The 23,445-nt window shown below is 40.6% G+C and overlaps 1 protein-coding gene across 4 annotated transcripts; it reads right to left on the bottom strand.

Annotated features, from left to right (window-relative positions):
- Positions 1-127: 127 nt before the first annotated feature.
- Positions 128-22,258, bottom strand: LOC114044889 (protein FAM76A). Of its 4 annotated transcripts, none has more exons than XM_027864656.1 (10): positions 22,072-22,258; positions 19,538-19,602; positions 17,540-17,594; positions 16,200-16,352; positions 13,386-13,543; positions 9,677-9,763; positions 8,996-9,127; positions 4,873-5,008; positions 3,118-3,219; positions 128-2,600 (listed from the first exon to the last, which is right to left on the bottom strand). In XM_027864656.1, exons 1-10 carry the CDS (start codon positions 22,150-22,152, stop codon positions 2,514-2,516), a joined length of 1,056 nt encoding a protein of 351 aa, XP_027720457.1. In that variant the 5' UTR covers positions 22,153-22,258; the 3' UTR covers positions 128-2,513. The 4 variants fall into 4 exon arrangements, with proteins under 4 accessions (XP_027720457.1, XP_027720456.1, XP_027720459.1 ...); XM_027864655.1 differs by lacking the exon at positions 22,072-22,258 and adding an exon at positions 21,019-21,196; XM_027864658.1 differs by lacking the exon at positions 8,996-9,127.
- Between the last annotated feature and the right edge of the window lie 1,187 nt (positions 22,259-23,445).

The raw sequence follows: 23,445 nt of genomic DNA, 5'->3' as shown, positions 1-23,445 counted from the left end.
CTCATACACAAGGCCACACATAATACAGCTCCAAAACTTACTCTTCTACTCTTTTTTATGTATGTATTTGTTAAGGACAGTCCCTTTTCCTTGGGACTATATATTCACATAATGACCAAACAAGAAATGAATAGAAAAAAAACTGTATTTCAGTCAATATGAATTTTTACACTCTTACTTCTGTCAAAGTCTATACAAACCAAAACATTCCTGCATTTTGGAATTTCCATTATTACAAACATACAAAGAAACAATGGTGTTACTAAAAGTCACCTATTCAATTTCATGATAAAACAGCATCATGATTTTAAAAACCAAAATTTCAAATCCAGGGGCCCCCTCCCTCCCTTTTGAAATCTAAGGAAAGTTAGAAAATGTGTGAATTTGCTTCATATTAAATGTCAAGACTTTTAAAAAAAGATTTAGTACAAAACTAAGCTTGTCATTTTATGGTATCACACTTGATGTAACAATTTCTCAATTTTTAAGGTTTAAAAAACAGTATCTGTCACATTTTTTCAACCTTTTCTTTAAACTCAGAGCAAATATACCTGAAAAGTATTGTCTGACCTTCTTTATTTAAAGGTTCTGACTCAAAAATATACAAAACTAACTGGTACTGCTGGTCTCCCTTGTTTGGAAGGGAACTTAGCATTTCAAATGACAGCATCGCATGGACAACACACATAGTTTATTTATACTCCTTCTACATAAGGCAAAGAGATCCACTTCCAGATCTGGTTTTTTCCAATTTCGTTAATCTATCTGTGAGATTTCTGAGATGTCAACAGACCTGGAAACAGCTATAATATGAAGCCACCAGTGTACTGTATTCTTAACTGTAATACTCTGCTTCTAAGAAATGCAAGGAGGCTGAACTCACATCTATAATTGTGGTAGCTAGGACTCATTCATCTCTTGTGAGTGCGGCGCGCACACACACACACACACACACACACACACACACACACACATCCACACACACCCCCACACCCCCCCTCCATTGTTCTTACTTCAAATTCTGGCCTGGCATCTGATTAATTCTGTTGATGGTTGATGGATTGATGAGGCCAAGGTGATGGGTAACCTACAGTTACTTACCATGTTTCATGGCCCATACTGCAAACCTTAATCCCAGGCAGCTTTCTTTCAAAGGTAACAAAGGTGGGCCCTATTAACAGTATGCAAATGAAACTACAAATCCATCCCCACTATGGAACAAAATAACCCAAAGTGCATTACCTACTGAAGATAAGTCATTGAGTTATCTTGGACAACATACCGAGGATGGACTACATCTAAGAAACACATCTTTCCATTTTATTTCCATCAAAACTTGAGGATGGTATGTGTCTCTCTCTCTCTCTCACACACACACACACACACACACACACACACACTTACTCTCTCTCTCTCTCTCTCTCTCTCTCCCTCTCTCAGTGCTTCCTTATGACTCAAATAGCCCATCCTGAGATGCTTGTCTCATTTGAAGACATGCACTATTTGCAGCTTTTCCAATTCAGAATGTTCCTTGGCAATGATGTGATCTGACAACTGGTGTTGGGAAAGAAAGGGATTTAAAAAGCAAATAAGTGGCAGTGTGAAAGAGTTCAAAATTAATTACATAAAATGATTAGGAAAGTGAGGATGTCCAGTACAACCTGGACAAAACTTTCTGCCATTATCTAAAGAGACAGACTTTTGAAATCCCTGTTCCCTCCCAAAACTTCTCCTTAGATGCCCTTTTCTCAAGGGGTCCTAAAAAAAAAAAAAAGCACCTAATGCCACACTTCTGAATCTGACTGTTTCATTCACCTTAACCATCAACATTATATAACAACTAGGCATTAAACCAGATGAAACTGGCATCCTTTTCTGTAGCCTAAATGGAGATTGGGGTGGTTTTTCCAATAGTTATCACAGCTTTGTCACAAAGAGAACTAGGTGGTCTGAGTATTTCCCTTTCTCAAGAAAAAGGATTTCGGTTTTTGTTTTTTTAAATAAATAAACTTCTGTCTATATATAGTACAAAGTTCACAGAATACTGGGAAAAAAAAAGTATCCCCCGAAGCAGCAATTTTAACGGAGAGTGGAAACCTCCATTGTGTTTAAGTCCTGTTAGGGTGGCAGCTTCTGAGTTGGAAAGGTGGCAGTGATAATATTTACCCAAAGCCAAACTGTTTGCTCATGGGAATTGCAGGATGCAGGGGTGGGGAAAATAATTCCTTCTGCACAAACCAATGAGCAGTTACCACTATAAAAACAAAACAAAACAAAACCAAAAAGCAGTAGAAAAAAAATAGAGATATCCACTTAACCATGACACCCACCAGCATGCGATCCTAATGCAACACACCAGGTATTTCCACCCTGCCCATAGCCAGAGTATAAAGAGGGATGACTGTCACAAAAAGGAGATTCCCAGGGAAGCTTGCAGATCCCAGCATAGCCGTGCCTCCAGGCTAGCCCAAGACTCCATGTTGCTGCTGCTCAAAAAGTTCCCAGGCCATTTTTCACGGAGAAGTCATTGCTCCCGACTTCTCAGACTTTTTGCCCTTTGACAAAGCTGCTGCTTGCTTCAAAAGCTCTCGGTTTTTGGCCTGGAAATACAGTGCAAAGATGAGGTTTTAACAGATGGAGACACGTAACCTACATAGGACAGGAACTGCTGCAAAGGCAGAGGCACATGTGGGAAGAGTAAGAAGCAGGGGGGAAGGACAGAGAAAGCAAAGGAGTCAAAAAGCCACTAATGAGCACGTGTGGCCCCTGAAGGGAACGGAATCACCCTTAAACAAGCCTCATGATCATAAGGAACACCATCACCTTGCTGCACATGGAGTTATACATCCACAAACCAGAGACTGCTGTGTGGTAAATACTTTATAATCCTGATTATCTGAAATTATATTTAGCTTATATGTGGTCAAAGAAGGTACAAAATTATAAAATATATTTTTTGAATGAATTAAATCTGAAAAGGTCTAAGAGTAAGAGATACTTACAGATTTATAGATGATTTATCAAAACTATGAGAAAACAGTTTTCTAAGCCCTTGGTCCTTTAAAATATTGCCAGCTCTGTGTCTCTATTTTACCACATTAAAAGAAAATGCATCACCTGTAACTGCTCTGTTACTTCTTTGTGGGTCTTCTCCATCTGATTCATCTTGGCTCTCATCTGAGACTCCTGGTACTGCAGATCAGCTTTCAATTCAGTAATCTGAAGGGAGACAGAGCAGTCAAAGGGAATGCCTTTGCACTAAGGACTTGAATGACCTCTCAAAACAATCATCTTTAAATCCAGGGATTCCTCCACCTCAAAGTCCATATCTAAATCATCTAAAAACCAATGAACTGATTTTCCCTTTTTTTTTTTTAAATTTTAATTTATTTTGAATTATCAACAATTGATTTTCCTTTTCTTAAACATCTCTAGGAGATTACATCAGCTCCCTAAGTAATATGTTACTAACATAACACAATGTTATGTTAGTAACATATATAGAAATTAGAACATAGATAGAAATAGAATAGAAATAGAAAATTTCTATTTCATGTAGTTTGTATACAAAATCTAATTCTTTAGTTTTTTTAAGACCAACTTCAACCTTTCCTCATGGAAGTAATTTTCCTACACTGCATTTCAGAACTATTCTATAGAACCTCTTCAGTTGCTCCAAATCTCTCCCAATGAATGGTACTGAAACAAGACAGAAACATAATTACCATAATTAGAGGAAGAGTACTTTGCGGCTAGTTGCATTTAAAAACCCTCTTACTTAAAATAAAATCTTCTATCGCTCCTTTAGCTCTTAAATCGTTGATCCTAAGACTCCTACATATTTTTCTTTGGGGCTCGGACATTCAGTTGTATTCTTTTGCTCTTTAAATGCATTAACTTATATTTCTCCCTGCTGATATTCAATTTTTTGCCTGTTTCTCTGATTTATGAATCATTTTAAACTTCATTCCTAGCTTCTATTCTAAATGAGATGCTAGAAGCAGTGCTGGGCCTATGAAAGGCTGATGTTATTGACAAGATAGTAACCAACAGCCTCAGCAAGTTCAATTTCTAGCTAATAAAGAGAACATAGTTGAACCACCCACTTTCTCTTCCTAGCAAAAAATATATACTTTGGTTTAAAATAGTAGTGAATATATAGGCATAAAGAAGAATTTTATGAAGTGAGGACCACTCTCTACTATAATCTTCCAAATTAAGAAGCTGATTCCAAGACTTATATGAAGTGATGCAAAGTGAAATGAGCAAAACCAGAAGAACACTATACACAGTAACAGCAACACTGTGTGATGATCAATGACTTCGCTCTTCTCAGCAATACAATCACCCAAGACAATTATAAAGGACTCATGATGGAAAATGCCATCCACCTCCACATAAAAAAAAAAAACAGATGGACTCTGAATGCAGATAGAACCATACAATTTTCACTTTATTTTTTCGAGGTTTTTTTCCTTTTGTTCTGTTTATTCTTTCACAACTAAGACTAATCGGGATTACACACATATAACTGATATCAAATTGCTTATGGTTTTAGGAAGAGGGGAGGGAGAGGAGAAAAATTTGGAACTCAACATTTGGTAGAAATGAATGCTAACAATTACCTATACATGTAATTGGAAAAAATACTATTTTAAAAAAAAGAAGCCGATTCCAAATATCACACAAGAGCAAACTATGAAAGAAATGATAGAACAAAAGAGAGTGCAAAAAAAACTGGACACTTTTCACAAGATACCTATCTAGAAAGCAACCTTCCTATCCTCAAAGATGTGCTATATCATATGTATGTATCATACATAGGCACACGCAGACACACACACGCAGAAATGTCTGACCCAAACATTATACCTTCTTCTCTTTTTCCAGGATCATCTGGTCCTTCTGATGAAGCATCTTCTTCAGCGTGGCCACTTCCTCCTTGAGTTGGGCCATGATGACAAAGTGATCAGTGCCTGGAGAGTCCAGGGCCAAATCTGGTGAAAAGCTGCTTTTAAAAAAGAGGGAGAGCAAGAGATTAGAGGAATCTCCTGACTCCTCTGTTTGTGGTCCCTGGAGCCAGGCTCCACTTAGGGTCATTGAACAACTGAACATGGTACATCTGAACCATTCCAACAGCATACCTGCAATACTGCAGTCTTTTCCTTCACATTTAGTACTCACATAATGCCTCAGCAGCACTGCGGAGGTTTTGTGTCTGTGTTATTTTAAAGCTCTGGTTGACTTGACATATTAAAATGTGATTGTTTTGTTCTGAATGGAATGTCAGACTAGTTTCCTGAACAAATGACAATGTGGAGGACTCTGCATTAACTTCTCAGATGTAATCTCTCTGCACTTTAGAAAAGAAAGAGCTATAATTTGGTAGAACTGTTGGAACAGCTGCATTCTAACCCAGAGGCAATCCCATCTTAGAGTAATACATGAAAGGAGACTTGGTTAGGAGAAAAACTAGGTTTCCCCCAACGGTTAAGTAATTTAGCATTAAAGAGCTTTAACCATCTGGCTACTGTTTTATTCTGACTGTCAGACACAAAGGAAAAAGAGGGGAGAAGTGATATAACCCTAGGACCACATGCTGGTGTTTCCTCCTGGATTCCAGAGTAGGACGAGTCCAGAAGGTTCCATTTTGCCATAATGATAGCAGACTGTCCTTGCCACCTACTACCTGAGTGCACTGAACCTCTCCGGGCCTTAGTATAAGATGAAGGGGGGTCCGACCAAATGACCCCAATATCCTTTCCAGCTCTACATCTATGAATCTAGCATTCTATCTCCCCCACCTCTTCTCATCTATACAATTCCCAAATGAAACTCTAATTTCACCTAATTAGCCTTAAATTGGGATTAGTGAATTTAGTGAAGTAAACTCAGTGACATTAAAGCACATGCTCAAATGCAGGTGGTTTCCACCCATGCAAAAAAAAAAACAAACCATCAACAACAAAAACAAAACTAAAAACAAAAAACTGGAGACAGAGGTAGTTAAGATGTAAGAAGGGGTGAGCAGAAGCAGAACAGCCACTCCTTGTTACAATCACATGGTGAGACAAAGGGAAAAAACCAACGGGGCCAGAGAGTGGCCTGTGATGCTTGTGGGGAAGCAGCGGCTGGCATGCAGGGGCTAATTTGCAATGCCTCCTACAGATGAGGCAGAGCTAAGAGTGTGGCGCGACATGGGAGGATCCTGGCCCAGACACTGGGCCTTGGACCCTAAGGAGTAGCCTTTCTTTTTAGGAGAGATGGCTCTCCTCTCTAAGGAGAGCTTACAGAAAGGATCTACAGCTGAAGAAGGTAAAACAAGTAAAAGTGATGAAATAGTTCAAAATTATGTTGGTGACCTGGATTAGGAGAACTGTGGGACCCAGGGCTATCTCAGACACTGAGCAAGAGGACACTGTTTCTGCAAAGAATACCTTCAGGTTAGAGTATTTCTCCCCTGACCACCCCATCTTATCATGGCCCAATCAGTGGCAATTCTGGCAGCTCTAAACCCCAACCATCCTCCAGAATGAACACAGGCAGACTCAGCACAGAAGCTTTCCAGGAAGGGCCCAAAATATCAAAATGCACATATGTGGCATATACAGAAGAGAATTAATTGGAAGCCTCTTACTATAGTTTAGTCAAGCTCCATAATCCCATAGAGAGGCCGAGGACCAGGGATCTGAAAGTCAATCCTGATTCCAAAATTAACCATTTAACCCTGAACAAGAAACTCAACCTCTCTACAATGATGATAATAGCTAACATTTGTAAGAGCACTTTTAAGGTTTTGCAAAGTGCATTAACATTTATTTAATCCATAAAGCTGCTGGCTCTCTGTGTAAACAGATCATAAGACATTCATGGCTTTTCATTCTATTCAAGTATTAACAGCCTCATTTTAGATGAGGAAATAAGGCACAAAAGAGTGATCCAATGATCTGCCCTCAAATCAACAAGCACTTATTAAGCACCTACTCTATACCAAATACTGTGCCAGGTATGGAACTGAATCCAAGGTTTTCTGGTTCCATTAACCCAGACGAATGGAGAGACAGAAGGAGGAAAGGAGAATAATCAAATGAAAAGAAAGCTAGGACAAAAAATGTTTGTTTGAAAGAGTCAGTCCCAAGGCTGGCTACCAAATACTGACAGAATGTTACCTGTTGAGACCATTGTGACTTAAGAGAGTTAGACAAATGGGATTAAAAGCAACTGCTGGATTTGTTTCCTAGAGAAAAGAGTAGGAAGGAAACGAGGGTTTTTCCCTCCAAATTTGATATTTTTTGACACAATTTCAACAAGGCAAATCTGCAAAGAGGAGTGAAAGGAAGCAGTAAAGAAGGAAATTTTATAGGAAGTTGGAAAAGAAATTAAAGGCTAAGAAATCCTAAGAATGTGAAATTTCTGGTTAATGTAATTAATGAAATAATGGGGTTTACACAAGATCAAGCTATCAGATAAGGGAAATGTAAAGTTTCATGAGATTAGTGAAAAGGAAGGGACAAGAAAGAAAGTGGGAAGTTTCAGAAACTTGCATAAGATGAATACCAAAAATCAAAGGGGTGAAATATAAGGAAAGGATGAGCAAATTTTTTAAAAGTCAGAACAGCAAAGGAGGGAAGGTGTTATTAATGCACTGAAAATTAAGGAATTGTGGGGTAGTTGTAATAATTGATTGTTTAGAAATATAGGGACTAGAAGAGTTAGTTATGTACAGCAGAGGAGCTCAATAAATACACTGATTTGACTGTCACTGTTACAGAATGGTCAGAGAGACTATATTTTTAAAAAAGAAAACAGGAAGCAGAAAGAAGTAGTCCAAAGGGACTGAAGAGGGCTGGATAAGGAAAACTTATTTTTACTCATATTTAAGCTTAAAAATTTCCTGCTAAGAAGAAAAATTACAGTAAAGTGGAAAAGAAATGCATAAAGATTTGTAACACAGAAATCTTAGAATAGAATTGGTGTATTTTTTAAAACAATGTATATTTATAGGCATTTCCAAAATTCATAAAAAAAAAACAAACAAACAAACAAACTATGAGAAGGAAACATGTGAATAGCTCTTTAGAAGAAAGCTTCTTTGTAAAATCTGGAAAAATTGCTACTGATCCCTTAGTTGAGAGGGTATCTATTATAACACAGGACATTCTGAAATTTTGTGTTTCTTGTATTAAGTCTTACTGCTCACTAGGCAGGACAGTGTCCCACCAGAGAAAAGCAGACACCCTAGGTAACTGGTTTATAACTCGAACAGCAGTCAAAATGGAAAGGGATTAGTTTAGCTCTAACTGTGGAGCAGAATCTAAAGTAAGGCCAAAATAAAGTAATCCAAGAAACCCAAAATGACAGAGAATCAATCACTTTGCAGTAAACTTTACAGTACGCTGGATATTTTTTTTCAGGTAGTTTAACCTTATCCCAGTGAAGGATCTCACATAAGTGGCAGATAAGCTTTTTGGAAGGCCCTGGCCTTGGCCTCACTGCCTGGTTTTAGCAGCCTTCACTTTAAATCCTGCTGCCGCCGATGCTCACGCCTTCCAATGTTTCCTTGCAGGCCCGACCAGGCAAGCTGGAGGTGACGAGAAACAACTGCACTAGCCCCAGGATATTTGGGGCTTCTCCAGAACACTGAATCTGACTAGAAAGAAGAAATTCCTTACAGCTCATTCCCCCACTTAATTTGCACATTTAAATTAGACTTTTTCAACAAGTAGATTCAAGAAGTCCAGAACCAATGGGACCAGCTATCAGAAGAGCAGCTGTGAGGGATCTGAAATGAGCTGAAATGATGGCTTAATGGGTGATAAGTGAATTTAAAAGACCTTCTATCCCACTAAAATCAATAAAAGACAGCCCTGGAGAGCCTGCACGATGATCTGCTCCCGATTTCAGTCTACTCTGGAGGGAGATCCTTCAGGGGGACACTTTCCAGAACGGAGATAATTCCAAGGATTTAGGGGAAGAGCATGTCAGGTGATCTCACTTCAGGATGCCAGTGCCTGGAGGAACAGGATAATGGTTGGCACCAAGACTCTGTTGGGAAGCAGCCCACTGCACCAACACGGACGGGGCACTCTGGATATTAGGACAAAGCAGCTCGTAAGAGGAAGGAACGCTGAGAAGGAGAGAGGAAAGCGAGGAATAAAAATATGCATTTATACAAGTTTAAAATCAAATATATATCTACATATCTATTTCTATCTCATACTTTCCTTATACAGCTTCTGAACTGGTCACAGAAAGGTCTCACCTTTTCTTTCTGAACAGAAGAAGATGACATGAACTGAACCAGCCTTCACATTTACAATCTATTTTCCCTCTAACTTGCCTGCTCTGCCTATCAGACTAACAAGACTCATATACTACGGGGTGCTCCCAGTAGAGTCCACAATGAGAAGGCGGCCCACAGTTGTTCCCAACCTAGAACTACTCCTGCTACTGTGAAAGGCTATGCCTGATGGCCTACAGGATTTAAGGGCTAGAGGATCATTAAAACTGCTATAAATTCATTGAGGAGAACAGAACCATAGACAAATACCAACAAATGAAGGCAGTGATACAAGCACTTGTGTCTAGCAGCAAAACATTCTGAAACGTGCCCCTTTTGTAGAAACTGCACATGCATCTCATCACACACACACACACACACACACAGCTAGCTCACCTGTCTCCATTAGCTGTGATAGCATCAAACTTAGGTTTCTTCTTTGGAATTTCATTCTGAATTGAAGATGTAGACAGTGTTTTTTGGCTTTTAAACAACAAAAAGGGGAACACATTAGAAACAGATAAACAAAATGCTGAAGTTTCATTTCCAAACGTGACTACCACAAAAGGCCCAGGTTATAGTTATATAATGTGTGAACTCATTTTCATATTATTTAAGTGAATCATGCAAACAAATTGCTTTTCGGGGAGGCTAGGTGGTACAGTGGATAGAGCACCAGCCCTGGATTCAGGAGGACCTGAGTTCAAATCCAGCCTCAGACACATAACACTTACTAGCTGTGTGACCCTGGGCAAGTCACTTAACCCTCACTGCCCAACCAAAAAAACAGAAAAACAAAAAAACAACAAATTGCTTTTCAATTGCAGATCTTAGTTCCTAAGTGGCTGAATAGCTAAAATAGCAGCTTGCATTGACATGGTTCTTTACAGTTTAAAATAACAATAACCCACATTCCTACATTAGTTCTAACAAAGCACTTTCTCTAAAATGACCTGGGAAGTAGGTAGCCTAGGTATTGTTATCCCCATTTTGCACATGAGGGAAAAAACCGAGAAGGGTCAGGAGACTTGGCCAAAGTCATCCCTACCAATAAAACAGCAGAACCAGAACGCATTTTGTACACCAACCACATCATGGTGCCCTGCACAAACAACCTCAACATTAAATTTCTGGGCTGCATTAGTGGTCATGAAACTCAGGTCAATAAAGACTTGATCTTAATTAATTTGCTAGGCAAAGAGACCCATCACAGCATCAAAAACTGCTGCTCTATGGAAGTGAATGTTGAGAACTAAAAATAAATTAATTAATTTAAAAAAAAAAACCTGCTGCTCTAGAGACCTATGGGGGTTACCCTTATTCTGTTTCTGAAATCACCAAAAGCTGAAATATAGCTCAAACCTATCTCTGGTCTTCACTTAGTTTAATCATATACATATATTAACACAACCAAAGTTGCCATAGTCTAAAGAAGCCAACTTTGGACCATCTCTAGATATGGCAGCACAAGTGAAGCCCAACCCTATTTCGAGCTCTACATTCTATCTCTGAGAATTCAAAGCTAGCTAGAAGACAGACTCACCTAATGCTAAAGTATGGCATAAAGCAGGTTAAATATCCCCCAACCTCAATTGTTGCTCTGAGGTCCCCCATGCCCTTACTACAGTTAATTTCAACAAGTTTTAACTTCACTTTATTAGACTGCTTTAGATGCCAGGAAAAATGATGTGGAATAGTGGAAAGAACACTGGAGCTAGCATAAAGGATCTCGGTGAGTTCCAATCCCAGCTTTGCCACTGACTGTGTGACTCTGGCTAAGCCATTATATACTTCTCCTGGTCTCTTTTCTCGTTAATGAAATGTTCTTATTTATTATCTGAGGACCTAGCCTAATGGAACTCCTTAATCAGCATTTCCCATAATGTATTTTTAAAAATTTTTTATTAATTTATTTTGATTTATTAATGATTACTTTCATAAACTTTTGAGTTTAAAATTTTTCTCCACCTCCCTCCCCAAGAGGGTGCACAATCTGATATAGGCTATACATATACATTACTATTAAACATATTTTTACATTAGTCATGTTGTAAGGAAGAATTAGAACCAACAGGAGGAACCACAAGAAAGAGGAAACAAAACAGAAGAAAAAAAACAGCAAATAGTATGCTTTGATCTGCGTTCAAACTCCACAGTTCTTTCTTTGGATGTGGATAGCATTTTCCATCTTGAGACCTCTGGAGATGTCTTAGAACCTTGCATTGCTGAGAAGGGTTAATCTATCAATATTAATCATAGCACATCATGGCTGTTACCATGTACAATGCTCTCCTGGTTCTGCTCGCTTTACTCAGTCCTTCCAGGTTTTTCTGAGGTCTGCCCACTCATCATTTCTTATAGCACAATAGTATTCCACTACATTCATATACCACAATTTGTTCAGGCATTCCCCAATTGATGGGCATCCTGTCAATTTCCAATTCTTTGCCACCACAAAAAAAGCTGCTATAAATATTTTTGTATATGTGGGTCCCTTTTCCCATTCTTTGACCTATTTGGGATACAGCCCTGGAAGCGCTATTGCTGGGTCAAAGGGTATGGACATTTTTATAACCCTTTGGGTATAGTTCCAAATTGTTCTCCAAAATGGTTGGATTGTTTCACAACTCCACCAACAATGCATTAGTGTTCCATTTTTCTCACATCTTCTCCAACATTTACCATTTACCTGTTTTGTCATGTTGGCCAATCTGATAGGTGTGATGTGGTACCTCAGAGTTGTTTTGATTTGCATTTCTCTAATCAATAGTGATTTAGAGCATTTTTTCATATGACTATAGATGGCTTTAATTTCTTCATCTGAAAACTGCCTGTTCATATCCTTTGACCATTTATCGAGCGGGGAATGACTTGTATTCTTATAAATTTGACTTAGTTCTCTATATATTTTAGAAATGAGGCCCTTATCAGAGATAATAAAGATAATCCGTAAAAATTCTTTCCTAGTTTTCTGCTTCCCTCCTAATCTTGGCTGCACTGGCTTTGTTTGTGCAAAAACTTTTCAATTTAATATAATCAAAATGATCCATTTTGCATTTCATAATGTTCTCTATCTCCTGTTTGGTCATAAATTTTCCTGTTCTCCATAAATCTGACAGGTAAACTATTCCTTGCTCTCCCAATCTGTTTATAGTATCAGCCTTTATATCTAAATCATGAACCCATTTTGACTTTCTTTTGGTATATGGTGTGAGATTCTGGTCTACGCCTAGTTTTTGCTATACTCATTTCCAGTTTTCCCAGCAGTTTTTGTCAAATAGTGAGTTCTTATCCCAGAAGCTGGGGTCTTTGGATTTATCAAATAACAGATTACTATAGTCATTGACTACTGTGTCTTGCATACTTAATCTATTCCACTGATCCACCACTCTATTTCTTAGCCAATACCAAGCAGTTTTGATGATTGCTGCTTTATAATACAATTTAAGACCTGGAATGGCTAGACCACCTTCCCCTGCATTTCTTTTCATTAGTTCCCTTGATATTCCAGACCTTTTGTTCTTCCAAATGAATCTTGTTATTATTTTTTCTAACTCTATAAAATAATTTTTGGTAGTTTGACTGATATGGCACTGAATAAGTAAATTAGCTTAGACAGAATTGTCATTTTTATTATATGAGCTTGGCCTACCCATGAGCAACTGATGTTTTTTCCAATTATTTAGATGACTTTATTTGTGTGAAAAGTGTTTTGTAATTGTGTTCATATAGTTCCTCGGCTTGTTTCAGTAGGTAGACTCCTAAATATTTTATAATGTCTACAGTAACTTTAAATAGCATTTCCCATAATGTGCTGGATATTTTAAAAAGAAGTCTGTGATCAGAGTCACGACAGGACCTCTTTCTGATTGGTCCTCCAAGTGAAAAGGTCTGGAATGTGGTTCAGACATTTGCTTAAATGAAGAGTAAAACAAAGTTCTCTTGCCTCAAAAGACAAAATAAAAATAACAAAGCTTCCCCCATAAAGAGTAGTTAACTTTGGCTACAACCCTATTCATTCCAGGGGACTTAGCATCATCCAGTCTGGCTTTTCAGCTAGAAAGCTGGCAGTGGCAGTGGTGGCGGCAGCGGCTCTCTGCCTCACCTGTTAAAATGGCTCCCGGCGCTCAGCCGGCTGTACTGCTCCTTCTCTTGGTGGCCTGCTCTGGAAGAGCTGCTCAGGTGCTTCCGCTGCTCTCTGGTTTTCTGTAGGACTCGCTTGTACGATAACGTACACAGCCAACATAGCAACTTTCCATCCACCTGAAAGACCAAAACAAGTGAAAATGGAGATGCTTATATCTCTCTTTCTCCCCAACTCAGAAAACACAGGCTGGTGCTGAAATTTTCCAAAAGAGAAGACCTTGGGGCATGGGGGCTGGGGAGCAGAGAAGAACGTGACTGTAGTAACCATCACCTTCAAATCAGAGGGGTTATCAAGGAGAAACAGGGCGAGTGTGATTCTGCTTAGCCTTGAAAGACAAACCGAACCAGGAGCAATAGGTCTAAGCTGTGAAGAGGTAAACTCCTCTTGATTTAAGGAAAAGCTCCTTAACATTCTGAGCTATTGAGATATGGAATGAGTGGCCTTCATAGGGAATGAATTTCCTACCACAAGGGTCTTTTAGCCAAGGCTGCACGATCAATTGTTAAACATCATGTAGAGGGATTCTTTTTCAACTACAGCTTAGACTAGATCAGGAGGTCCATGGATAGATTCGAGGAGGGTCCATAAACTTGGAAGGAAAAAAAATTATATCTTTATTTTCACTAATCCTTGGTTTCCTTTAAAATCATTTGTATTTTATCTTATGCATTTAAAAAACATCATTTTGAGAAGGGGCCTATAGGTTTCACTGGGCTGCCAAAAAGGTTCAGAGACCCAAAACAGGGTAAGAACCCTGGACTGGATGGGTCCTGGGGTCCCTTCCAAATTCTGTGAGATTCTGTGACAAAAATGTCTCTGTGAAGCTAAGAAGGAAGTTAGGGAAGGGAGTGGGGAGGGGAAAAGAGGAAGGGGTGAAATACAGTCTATATAGCTCTTTCAATATCTCTGCTGTGTCACAGTGGTAAATTGGGTAAATTTCCAAAAGGAAAAATATCCCCTGAGTAAAGTATAACAGAGAGGAATGATCCCACATTAAGATATCTAATGCCTTTCCTCCCGACATGAGGGGAAAAGGAGGCATGATTATAAGCAATGTTTTACCTTAAGAACAGCACCAAATAAATGATGTTCAACAAAACCTTAAAAATATGAATCCATAAACGCAGCACAAGTGTAGGAAACACATTCAGTTAGGCTTAAGCCAAAATGGAAACCCAAGATCAGTTCTGATGGAGTTTTTTTCATTCTTTATCTAGCCTAGATCTCATTAAGGACTTTTCTTATGCTTTATCAAAAAACCTATGTGACCCAATGGAAACAGCCCAGGACAGAAGTCATGATGCTAGGTGTTCAATTCTTGCATTCTGCCACTTACTAGATACATAGGTGAGTCACTTTACCTTTTCTCATCTCAGTATTCCCTTCTATAAAATGGAAATATCATCTGCCTACCTCAGAGGCTTATGAGAACCAAATGAGATGATAAAGGTGAAAAGGCTTTGTACACAATAAAATTATATATAAAAATAATAATAGTTAATATTTAGATGGTATTTGAAGCTATCATTGGTATTGTCTTGCCAGTCCATTCAGTATGCCTTTTGTATTTTTTACTTTTAGCAAAGAAGAAAAGATCTGATTTTTCCAAATGTTAGCCCAAAGGTGTGATTAAAAAAAGTAAGGCTTTCTCTGGGAAACTTAACCTAGTAGCACAATGTAATTCAATAAATATATAGGGAACTGATGCAGAGGCAAGTAAGCAGCTCCAGGAAAATACACACAATGACAATGGAAATGGAAAGAAGAAACTGAACACTATAACTATAATGACCAAGCCTGGCCATCAGAAGAGCAGAGAATATGTGCTTCCCTCCATTCTCTGCACAGATGGAGAATGAATGGTCAGATATAGCTGATGTGTTAACTGATTTTTGAACTGCTTGTTTCCTCTTTCTTTTCTAATCTTCGTTACAAGAGATTCCTCTTGGGGTAAGAGAGGGAAAGATATATATTTGGAAATGAAAATGTAAAAAAAAAAAAAAGATGTTAATAAAAAGTACTTTAAATCCAGGGTACAATGTTGAACACTAGTGGGAAAGGTAGAGGACAGAATTATTAAAGTGCAATACTTCCGGAATGCATGCTTTCATAGGTGTGACCACTCCTTCTACTACACCTTTGTCAGCTGCTGTAACCAAAAATACTCATTGCCTAGTGGCCAATAGTGATGAGTTTCCCCATATTTCGTGAAGCTAAACGCTGGGTGATAGACAAGAGTCCAGTCCGAGCCCCTCCCTCTGAGACTCCCCAGCTTAGTAGGCCTTGTCAGAACTTGTACTAATGTACCCTAGAGTAGCCTTTGAGAATTCATAGTCACATCCACGTCCTTATGAGGCAGCAGAGTAGGCTCTACTACAGGATTAGTGGAGAACAAAGAACAAATAAGACATTTAATTCTGTCCTGATGGAAATTTCTGCACTCATGGAATTTATAATCCAAAATCCACTGAAAGAATGAAATGTTTAAAAAAAAAATGGATCTTCCCTTCTAACTCATTTAAAAAGAGGGCCTACTCTCCATTAAAGTAATACCTAGTAAATATCCAATTACCCATCAAGACAAAACTAACTGGGTAGATGATCCTATGCATGAACTTGAAAAAAACCAGGTCATCAAATTTACCTTGGTCACAAGAAGTTGGCAAAAATGTTAAATAATATATCCCGTAAAACTTGATAATTCTGAATAATAATAATTATTCCTGACTTGTTTTCTTTAACAAAAGCACATGGGGGAAAAAAAAGACTCACCTTCTTCCTGTCATCTTTCCTGTCAAAGGCACACTGTTGTTTGCACTGTTCACAAGAGTATGGTGGTCCATACTTCTTCTCTGAGTTTGTACAGCGCTGACATTTATTGCCAATAAATGCTGCAATGATGTTGCAATACTGACAAGGCTTGGGCTTAAAAAGAAGAGAGAAGGGTTAGATAAAAGCTTAGTACAACAGCTACATAACAATAAAAGTGTGTTGCTTTTTACACAGGAATGGTGGATTTTTTAGCTTGTCCTGCCCTCTCCCACTTTGAGGCCATTGTGTATGCTCTGACCAACGGTGGCTCATTCTCCACCTAATGAAGTCCTTCTCTTCTTTCAAGGCCCTGCACAGTTATCACCTCTTCCATATCCTGATCCTTTATATCCAAGGGATCCCTCAATTTCTTGAATTTCTCAGGCTACTCTGACCTCTCCTACACATGCCATCATTTTCTAATGTTCATCTGACTTAGTGTCTCACATCCCTACTATATCATAAGTGTCTGAAGAGCACAACTATGATTTTTCATCTTTATATCACTAACACCAGTGTCTTTGCATGTAATAAGCACTCAAAAAGATATCTGTTCAACTGGAAAAATACGTCCACTTTTCTGCGCAATGTACTTCAAAGTGCTAAAAAGAAATCAACAGAACCAGTCCTCTGTAGAAAGCAACAAATTCTTTCAAATTTCTGAAAAAAAAAAACAAAACATAACATCTTTTGCTTTGTGGTGCCCAAAAATTCTGTGTGTTTAGTTGAAAACTGAACTAAAATGATCATTCATGAGGTTAAATAAGTTTAACCATTTACTCTACAAGGCAGTTGATTCAGCTGGTTCCTGCTCTTCAAAGAGCTGCTAAAGCCAGGCTTAAGGTTCGTGGCAGGCGAGTTTTAAAGGACCTCACAGATGAATACAGAGAAGCATGGAAAGACTTCTAAGAACTCAGGCCAAATGAGGACAAGCAAAGCCAGGAAGAATAGATACTATACACAATGACTAATGATAAAATTGGAAGGAACAATGACGACAACAACAGAAACCAAGCAAACGCTGTACTTGTAATCGTACAAGCACACACGGCCCTGCAGAAGAGCTGAGGAAATGCCTCCCCCTTCCTCGGCAGAGGTCACCGACATGGGCAGGGGAACACTGCAGCCCCCGGTCAACGAGGGTGACAAGTAGGCCAGCCTGGTGGGACTGACCTCCTCCCCCTCATTACAGCTATGGCCCTCCTAGGGAAAGGATCTATTTGGAAATGAAGGCAATGTAAAAACAAAAGTTACCACTAAAGCATTTTAAAAAAAGTAACTCTTGAGGGAAGTCTACTTACTGTTCCATACAACTTTACATTCTGAGCACATTTCTTGCATATCGTATTGGTCTTACTGTTAAGGGAAAAACACATAAAGGTCTTCATAAAGAAAAATTGTTTTACCTAGAGAAATAATCGATCCCTAAAGAATGGCAAATTGCCTTTCAAAGAGCATTTTAGTGATAATATTCATGTCAACTGAAATATTACTGTGTGGTCAGTAACTCTGCTAATACTCCGCTACCTACAGAATACAGAGCTGTGAAAATAAATCATTTAATAAAATTACTTCAGGTAGAGGCTATACTTTCATTTCTGGCAACTGGGGGCAATTTTATTTTTGGGGGGAGGAGGATGTCAATCAAGAATCTGGCAGATATGGAGACTAAATTATTTAGTAGTTGCTAGTATTTCCAATACCACCAAACAGTATAACTGGTAACTTCTGTTATAGACTGGGTCAGCAAAAAATATGAAATCAGAACTGGAAGGTCTACAAGTGAATTATTAGTAGGAAAAAAAAATCCTCAATAAACAACAAAGAATTTTGAGGTTTGAAATTAAGATACATTAGGAGAAGTATGCAGGACAAATTTAGAAGGCTTTACTCAACTGCTATTTCATATTTTCTTTTATAAGCAAAGGCATAAGAAAATCACAAATGTGGAAGAAAATTGTTGAAGCTGTGATTTTAATATTTGTCTACAGCTTGTGCAATAGTTCATTTTCCATAAAGTCTAAGCTCATGAAAAAAGTAAGTGTTCCCTCATACCCTTTTTGAAATTCTAAGGGCCATAATACAAACCAAATGTGCCTATGAGCTAATGATCCAGGTTTGCAAAAATGATCAGATTCCCCTCCTAGGCCCATTGACTTCAGGGAAGTTTCGGCCTAATGTCGCATGCAACTGGAAACAATATTTAGAACAATCCCATGGCTCTAAGAGAATATAAAAATATTAACACCCCAATATATTCTAAAATGTTATGACTAAATATCTTCCCAGGCTAACTGTAAAAGAGAAATACCACAGAGCTTTAAACTGATCTTTTGAAAGAAAGAAAAGAAAGGAAATCTAAACAAGATTGAAAAAATTACTTGTCTAAAATATTTTCCAGAGCAATTATCTTCTATTTCTGAAGTATAAGTTAACTTGTTAGAATTCAAATGAGGACCTCTGAGGAGGTATTGCCAATAGCTCCTCATTTTTATGTTGCTTTGAGGTTTATAAGGAGTTTTGCTAACAATATCTGTACCAGGCAGGTAGTGGAAATATTTGATCATCCTCATTTTACAGATAAGCAAACAAGCTCAGAGAACTGAAGAGAGGCAAGGTCACACATTTAGTAAGTGCTTGAGGCCCAACTCTTGAGGTACCCCAGTATAAGAGATAGCTCTTGCTGGCAGATATGAATCTCTTCATTCAAACAGCTTTTCAATTACACATAAGCCTATCACCAAAACTCTTTATTCCCATTATATTCAAAATTATAAGCTTGCACATGCTAACACTTAGAAAACAAGAAAGAAAAAAGGAACGTTTGCTAAGTGTGACAAGAACCCTGACCTGAAGGCTGAATGCTGAGGTTCTACATGAATTAGTCAACTGGCCTTGCTGAGAAGGCTGATCTGCAAGGGAAGGCCCAGAGGGTTGCTCACACTGACAAGCTCTTTGTTGATTCTAGTAAGCTGTCAGGTAATATTCACTTCTTAATGAGGTGATATAAGTGAAGCAGGAATATAAGTTTCACACGTGGTCAGAGATAGTAACTGGAACTTAGAACAAGACTGCCATGTTTCCCAAAGTACCTCATTTCCTCTTTGTAATGCAGAGATAGAAGGCTCAAGAGAACAGTATTTTTAAAAAGGTAAGTCACAATAATGAAATGGCCAGGGGCTAAAAAATAAGCAGCATGAGTAAGAAGTTAAGCATTTTAAGAGTACAATGGTTTCTTCTAGGAGGAAAGATGTTTCTAAAAAAGACAAGAGAAAAACCACTATCAATGGAAACTTTACCTTTCCTGCTGGAATTCAGTCCGACAGTAGGTGCATTTAACCATAGGATGGGCAATACGACACTCCTGTAACAAAATACAATTGTTAAAATTGGGTGTTAAAAACTTATTAACAAAAACCACAAATGGAGACCACACTGCATGCTGGAAAGAACCCTAGAAATTATTTGTGTAACTTTGGCAAGTCATTTACTTCTACCTCAGTCTAAGGTAATGCAAAATGGGGAGGATGAGTTCTGAGATCTCTGTCCATTCCTGAGAGACCATACCAGATAGAGAAGAAAGAGCACAGGATTTGGAACCAGGGAACCGAGGTTTAAATAATGGCTCTGCTACTTGCTACACATATACTTAGGCTAGTTCCTCACCTCTCTGGGCACCAGTTTCTCAGTAAACAAGCATTTGTTAAGCATCTACTATGTGCCAGGTACATAGTAAGGAAAGGCAAAAACAAGGTTCCTGTTCTCAAGGAGCTCGCAGTCCAGAGGGGAGAAATCATGTAAATGACTATGCACATATTAGATATATACAGGGTAAATGGAAAGTGATCTCAGAAGGGGAACCAGGAAAGGCATCCCGGAGAAAGTGGAGTTTGAGCTCAGCCTTGAAGGAATGGAGAAGGGAACGAGGGACATTCCCAGGGGGGTCTAGAATGAGGAAAATTGAGTGTTGTGTCTAAGGAACAGCAAGTAAGCCAGTGTAACTGGATAGAAGAGTATGTGGAAGGGAGGAGTGTAAAAAGACTATAAAGGTAGGAAGGAACCAGGTTATGAAGGGTTTTAAATGCCAGAGGATTTTATAATTGATTCTGGAGGATCTTGGGGTTGGGGGTGACATGGTCAGATCATCTGTAAAGTGAGAAGGCTGGACTAGGTAATCTCTAAGGATAATAATCCAAAATGCATACATATACCTATTTCTTGGAACCCAAATAGATGAGACCACAAGAGACACTCAATTACCAAAGTTCTCCAGATAGCTAATAAACACTGGCAGAAGGAAGATGCCTCACTCTCAGCAGTAATACATAAAAAACTCACTGCCAAATAAGAAAGATAGATTATTGCTTACTTTAGAATATTTAATGTGTCATACTCCAGAAATAGTCACCCAGATACCTGCTTGGCTAGGTGACTTATTAATATGATGTCACTTCTCTATGCTCAATTCACCTGAAAACTGGGGACAATGCTGCCTGATGGGAAATCTTGACATAAAAGTAATGCAAGTCTAAAAAAATTACCAGCAACTGGTCCAAGTCAGAGGATCAGCAAGTTAGAAGGGCAAGGAACCTTAGATAAACAATCTTTTGTGATCTCCTCATCTTAGAGATGTGGAAATTAAGACCAAGAGAGATGAAGCAATTGCCCAAGCACTACAGGATTTAGAGCTGGAAGGGACCTTAAAGATTATTTAGGCCAGGCCAGACCCCACAACTAAGGAAAGTGAGGCCCTAAGGGGTTGATAATTTGCCAGACTCACCAAAGTATTTAAGTTGTAAAGGTCAGATTCAAATCTAATTCCTCTGCTCCCAAATCCAATGCTTTTCCCACTACACCACTTATACCAGAAAGCAGCAGTGAAATGAGACAGAATGCTCATTTTGAGGCTGAAAATCTTTTGACTTCTTCCACTTGTCTTGCTTTTCGGCCAAAAACCTATTCAATGTTGCCTCTAGGATGAGTGGCGTAGCGACGCTTCTTTGAATTCCTATTAACAACAGTACAAATAACGATCAACAGCTAATATCTACAGAAGTGCTTTAACGTTTACAAAGCACTTTATTCACCTGTTGACGTGAGGCAGAAGCTATTTTTATTCCTGAATTATAAAGAAGAGAACAGAGGCTCGGGGTCACACTGCTGGGAAGGATCTTCCTGACTCCACTTCAGTCCCTCACTGACTCACAAGTCCTTAGGCATCATCAGCTCCTCCCAGAAGACCACCAACCCCTTCCCCTCGGAAAAGGGGTGATTCCTGCCCCTCCCTTAGGAGGCGGCGGGGCCAGAGACGAGCGCGCTGAACTTGCAATCAGGAAGACCTGGGCTCGCGTCCTGTCACTTGCCAGCGGGGGAAGCCCGGACAAGTCCCTCCACCTCTCTGGGCCTCAGTTTCCCCAGAGGCACAACGAGGGAGCTGACCTCCATCCCTTCCAGCTCTATTCACGCAGACGATCCTCGGACGCCAGCAGCGGGCCGCCCGCGAAGAGATCGAGATGGGCTGGTGCCCTGCCCCCCAGGCCGGGCCGTGGAACCAGCCCCGGGCCGTTGCTAAGCACCGGAGGAAGCCGCGGGCGGGCTGGCCCTCGGGGGCCTCGGGGAAGCCCCACGGGGGCGCGGCAGGGCGGAAGCCGGGCCGGGGTGTCCGCACCTTTTGTTTCCGCCCCCTCTCCCCACTGCCCCGGCGCCGGGCGCGAGCTGGAGGAACCACCGGCCCCCGTCAACACCCGCTGCGCGGGCAGCCAACGGCCACCGCCCCCTCGCGGCCGCCCAGCCCCGCCCCGGTCCGGACGTCCCGCCGCCCGCCGCCGCTCACCTTGCACAGCTGCTGCCCCTGGGACAGCGCCTCGAAGGGGAAGCGCTGGTGGCATTTGGTGCAGGCGTAGAGCGCCGCCATGTCCCGCTCCGGGCCTCAGGCCCTAGCCGCGCTCCGAGCTCGCCCCGCCTCGAGCTTAGCTTCTCACCCTGACAGATTCAGCCCTAACCTGTAGCCACCCGAGGCGGTGGCGGCACCAGCGGGGAGGGGAGGGGCGGGGCGGGCGTGATGGCGTTTCCCGCCCACTCATTGGCCGGACCCGACGTCCATCCCAACAGGAGAGGCGGAGTCTGGAGGCTTGGGAAGTTTCGATTGGACCGACCGGACAGACGCCATAGGTGACGCAACGAAACCGCGGTTATGTAAAAGCCTGGGTCACGCGGGAGGGCGGTCGAGAGGGGCGGGGCCCACGGTGGAAGGTTTCGCTCTGCTCCTGCGAGCTTTAAGCGTCTGGGCTGCGCCTACGCCCTTTTCACTGCCTTCTTTTCTGCCTGCCCACTCCCCACAGTTGCCACCCATCCCTGGGGGGTGGGGGGGTGGACAAAAAAATACAAACAAACAAACCTTCAAGTCTCGCGAGAGATTTCTGCCCTGGCTCCCAGGGAAGTTGAAAGGCGTTGCGCGAGTGCCGCACCTCCTCCAAGGAAAGGGGCGGGGTTTGATGGGAGGCGTGAAGATGGGCACGAGGGGGCGGGGCCTGGGAGGGAGAGGGGAGGGGTGGAGCTCTAGAAGAGAGGGAGGTAACTAGGGGGCAGGGGAGGGAGGAGGGGTAGAGACAGAGCCCAGGCAGGGAAAAGGAGGAGCTGTAGCATCCTTGCAAGAGTCTGTGGCCTAGCGTCCTGGCGTAGAACTTGCCACTGGACCCAGATGGCCCTGAAGGAGAAAGTGGGGCTGTTGACTTTGCACAACCCTCCGTCACTTACGCCCAATTCACTTGGACGTCTGTTGGTTCATTCTCTGCTGCCTATAAACATGCCCATATCGCTTCTCCGTTCTCACTTGATTCTGCCATCCCTACTAAGTATCGTCGTACTACTCTTCTGCCCTTTGTAGCTAAACCTCAGTAGGCACCTCCACTTTCTCTCCTCTCACTCTCTTCTTGACCCCTTACAATCTGGCTGCTGACTTTATCATACCACTGAAACTGCTCTCTCCAAAGTTACCAGTGATCTCTTTATTCTGGCCTTTTCCATCCTCATTCTCCTTGACCTCTCTGCAGCCTCTGACACTATTGATCACTCTCTCCTCCCTGATATTCTCTTCTCTCTAGGTTTTTGGGACACCGCTCTCTTCTGCTCTTTCTCCTACCTATCTGACCATTCCTCCTTAGTTTCCTTTGCTAGATCCTCTTCCAGATCATGCCCTCTGACTTTA

Source organism: Vombatus ursinus, unplaced genomic scaffold (assembly GCF_900497805.2).
Source record: "Vombatus ursinus unplaced genomic scaffold, bare-nosed wombat genome assembly UNPS02014775.1, whole genome shotgun sequence".
NCBI lineage: Eukaryota > Metazoa > Chordata > Mammalia > Diprotodontia > Vombatidae > Vombatus > Vombatus ursinus.
Note: the sequence above shows the minus strand (reverse complement) of the source record. Positions and strands in the feature narration are given on the sequence as shown.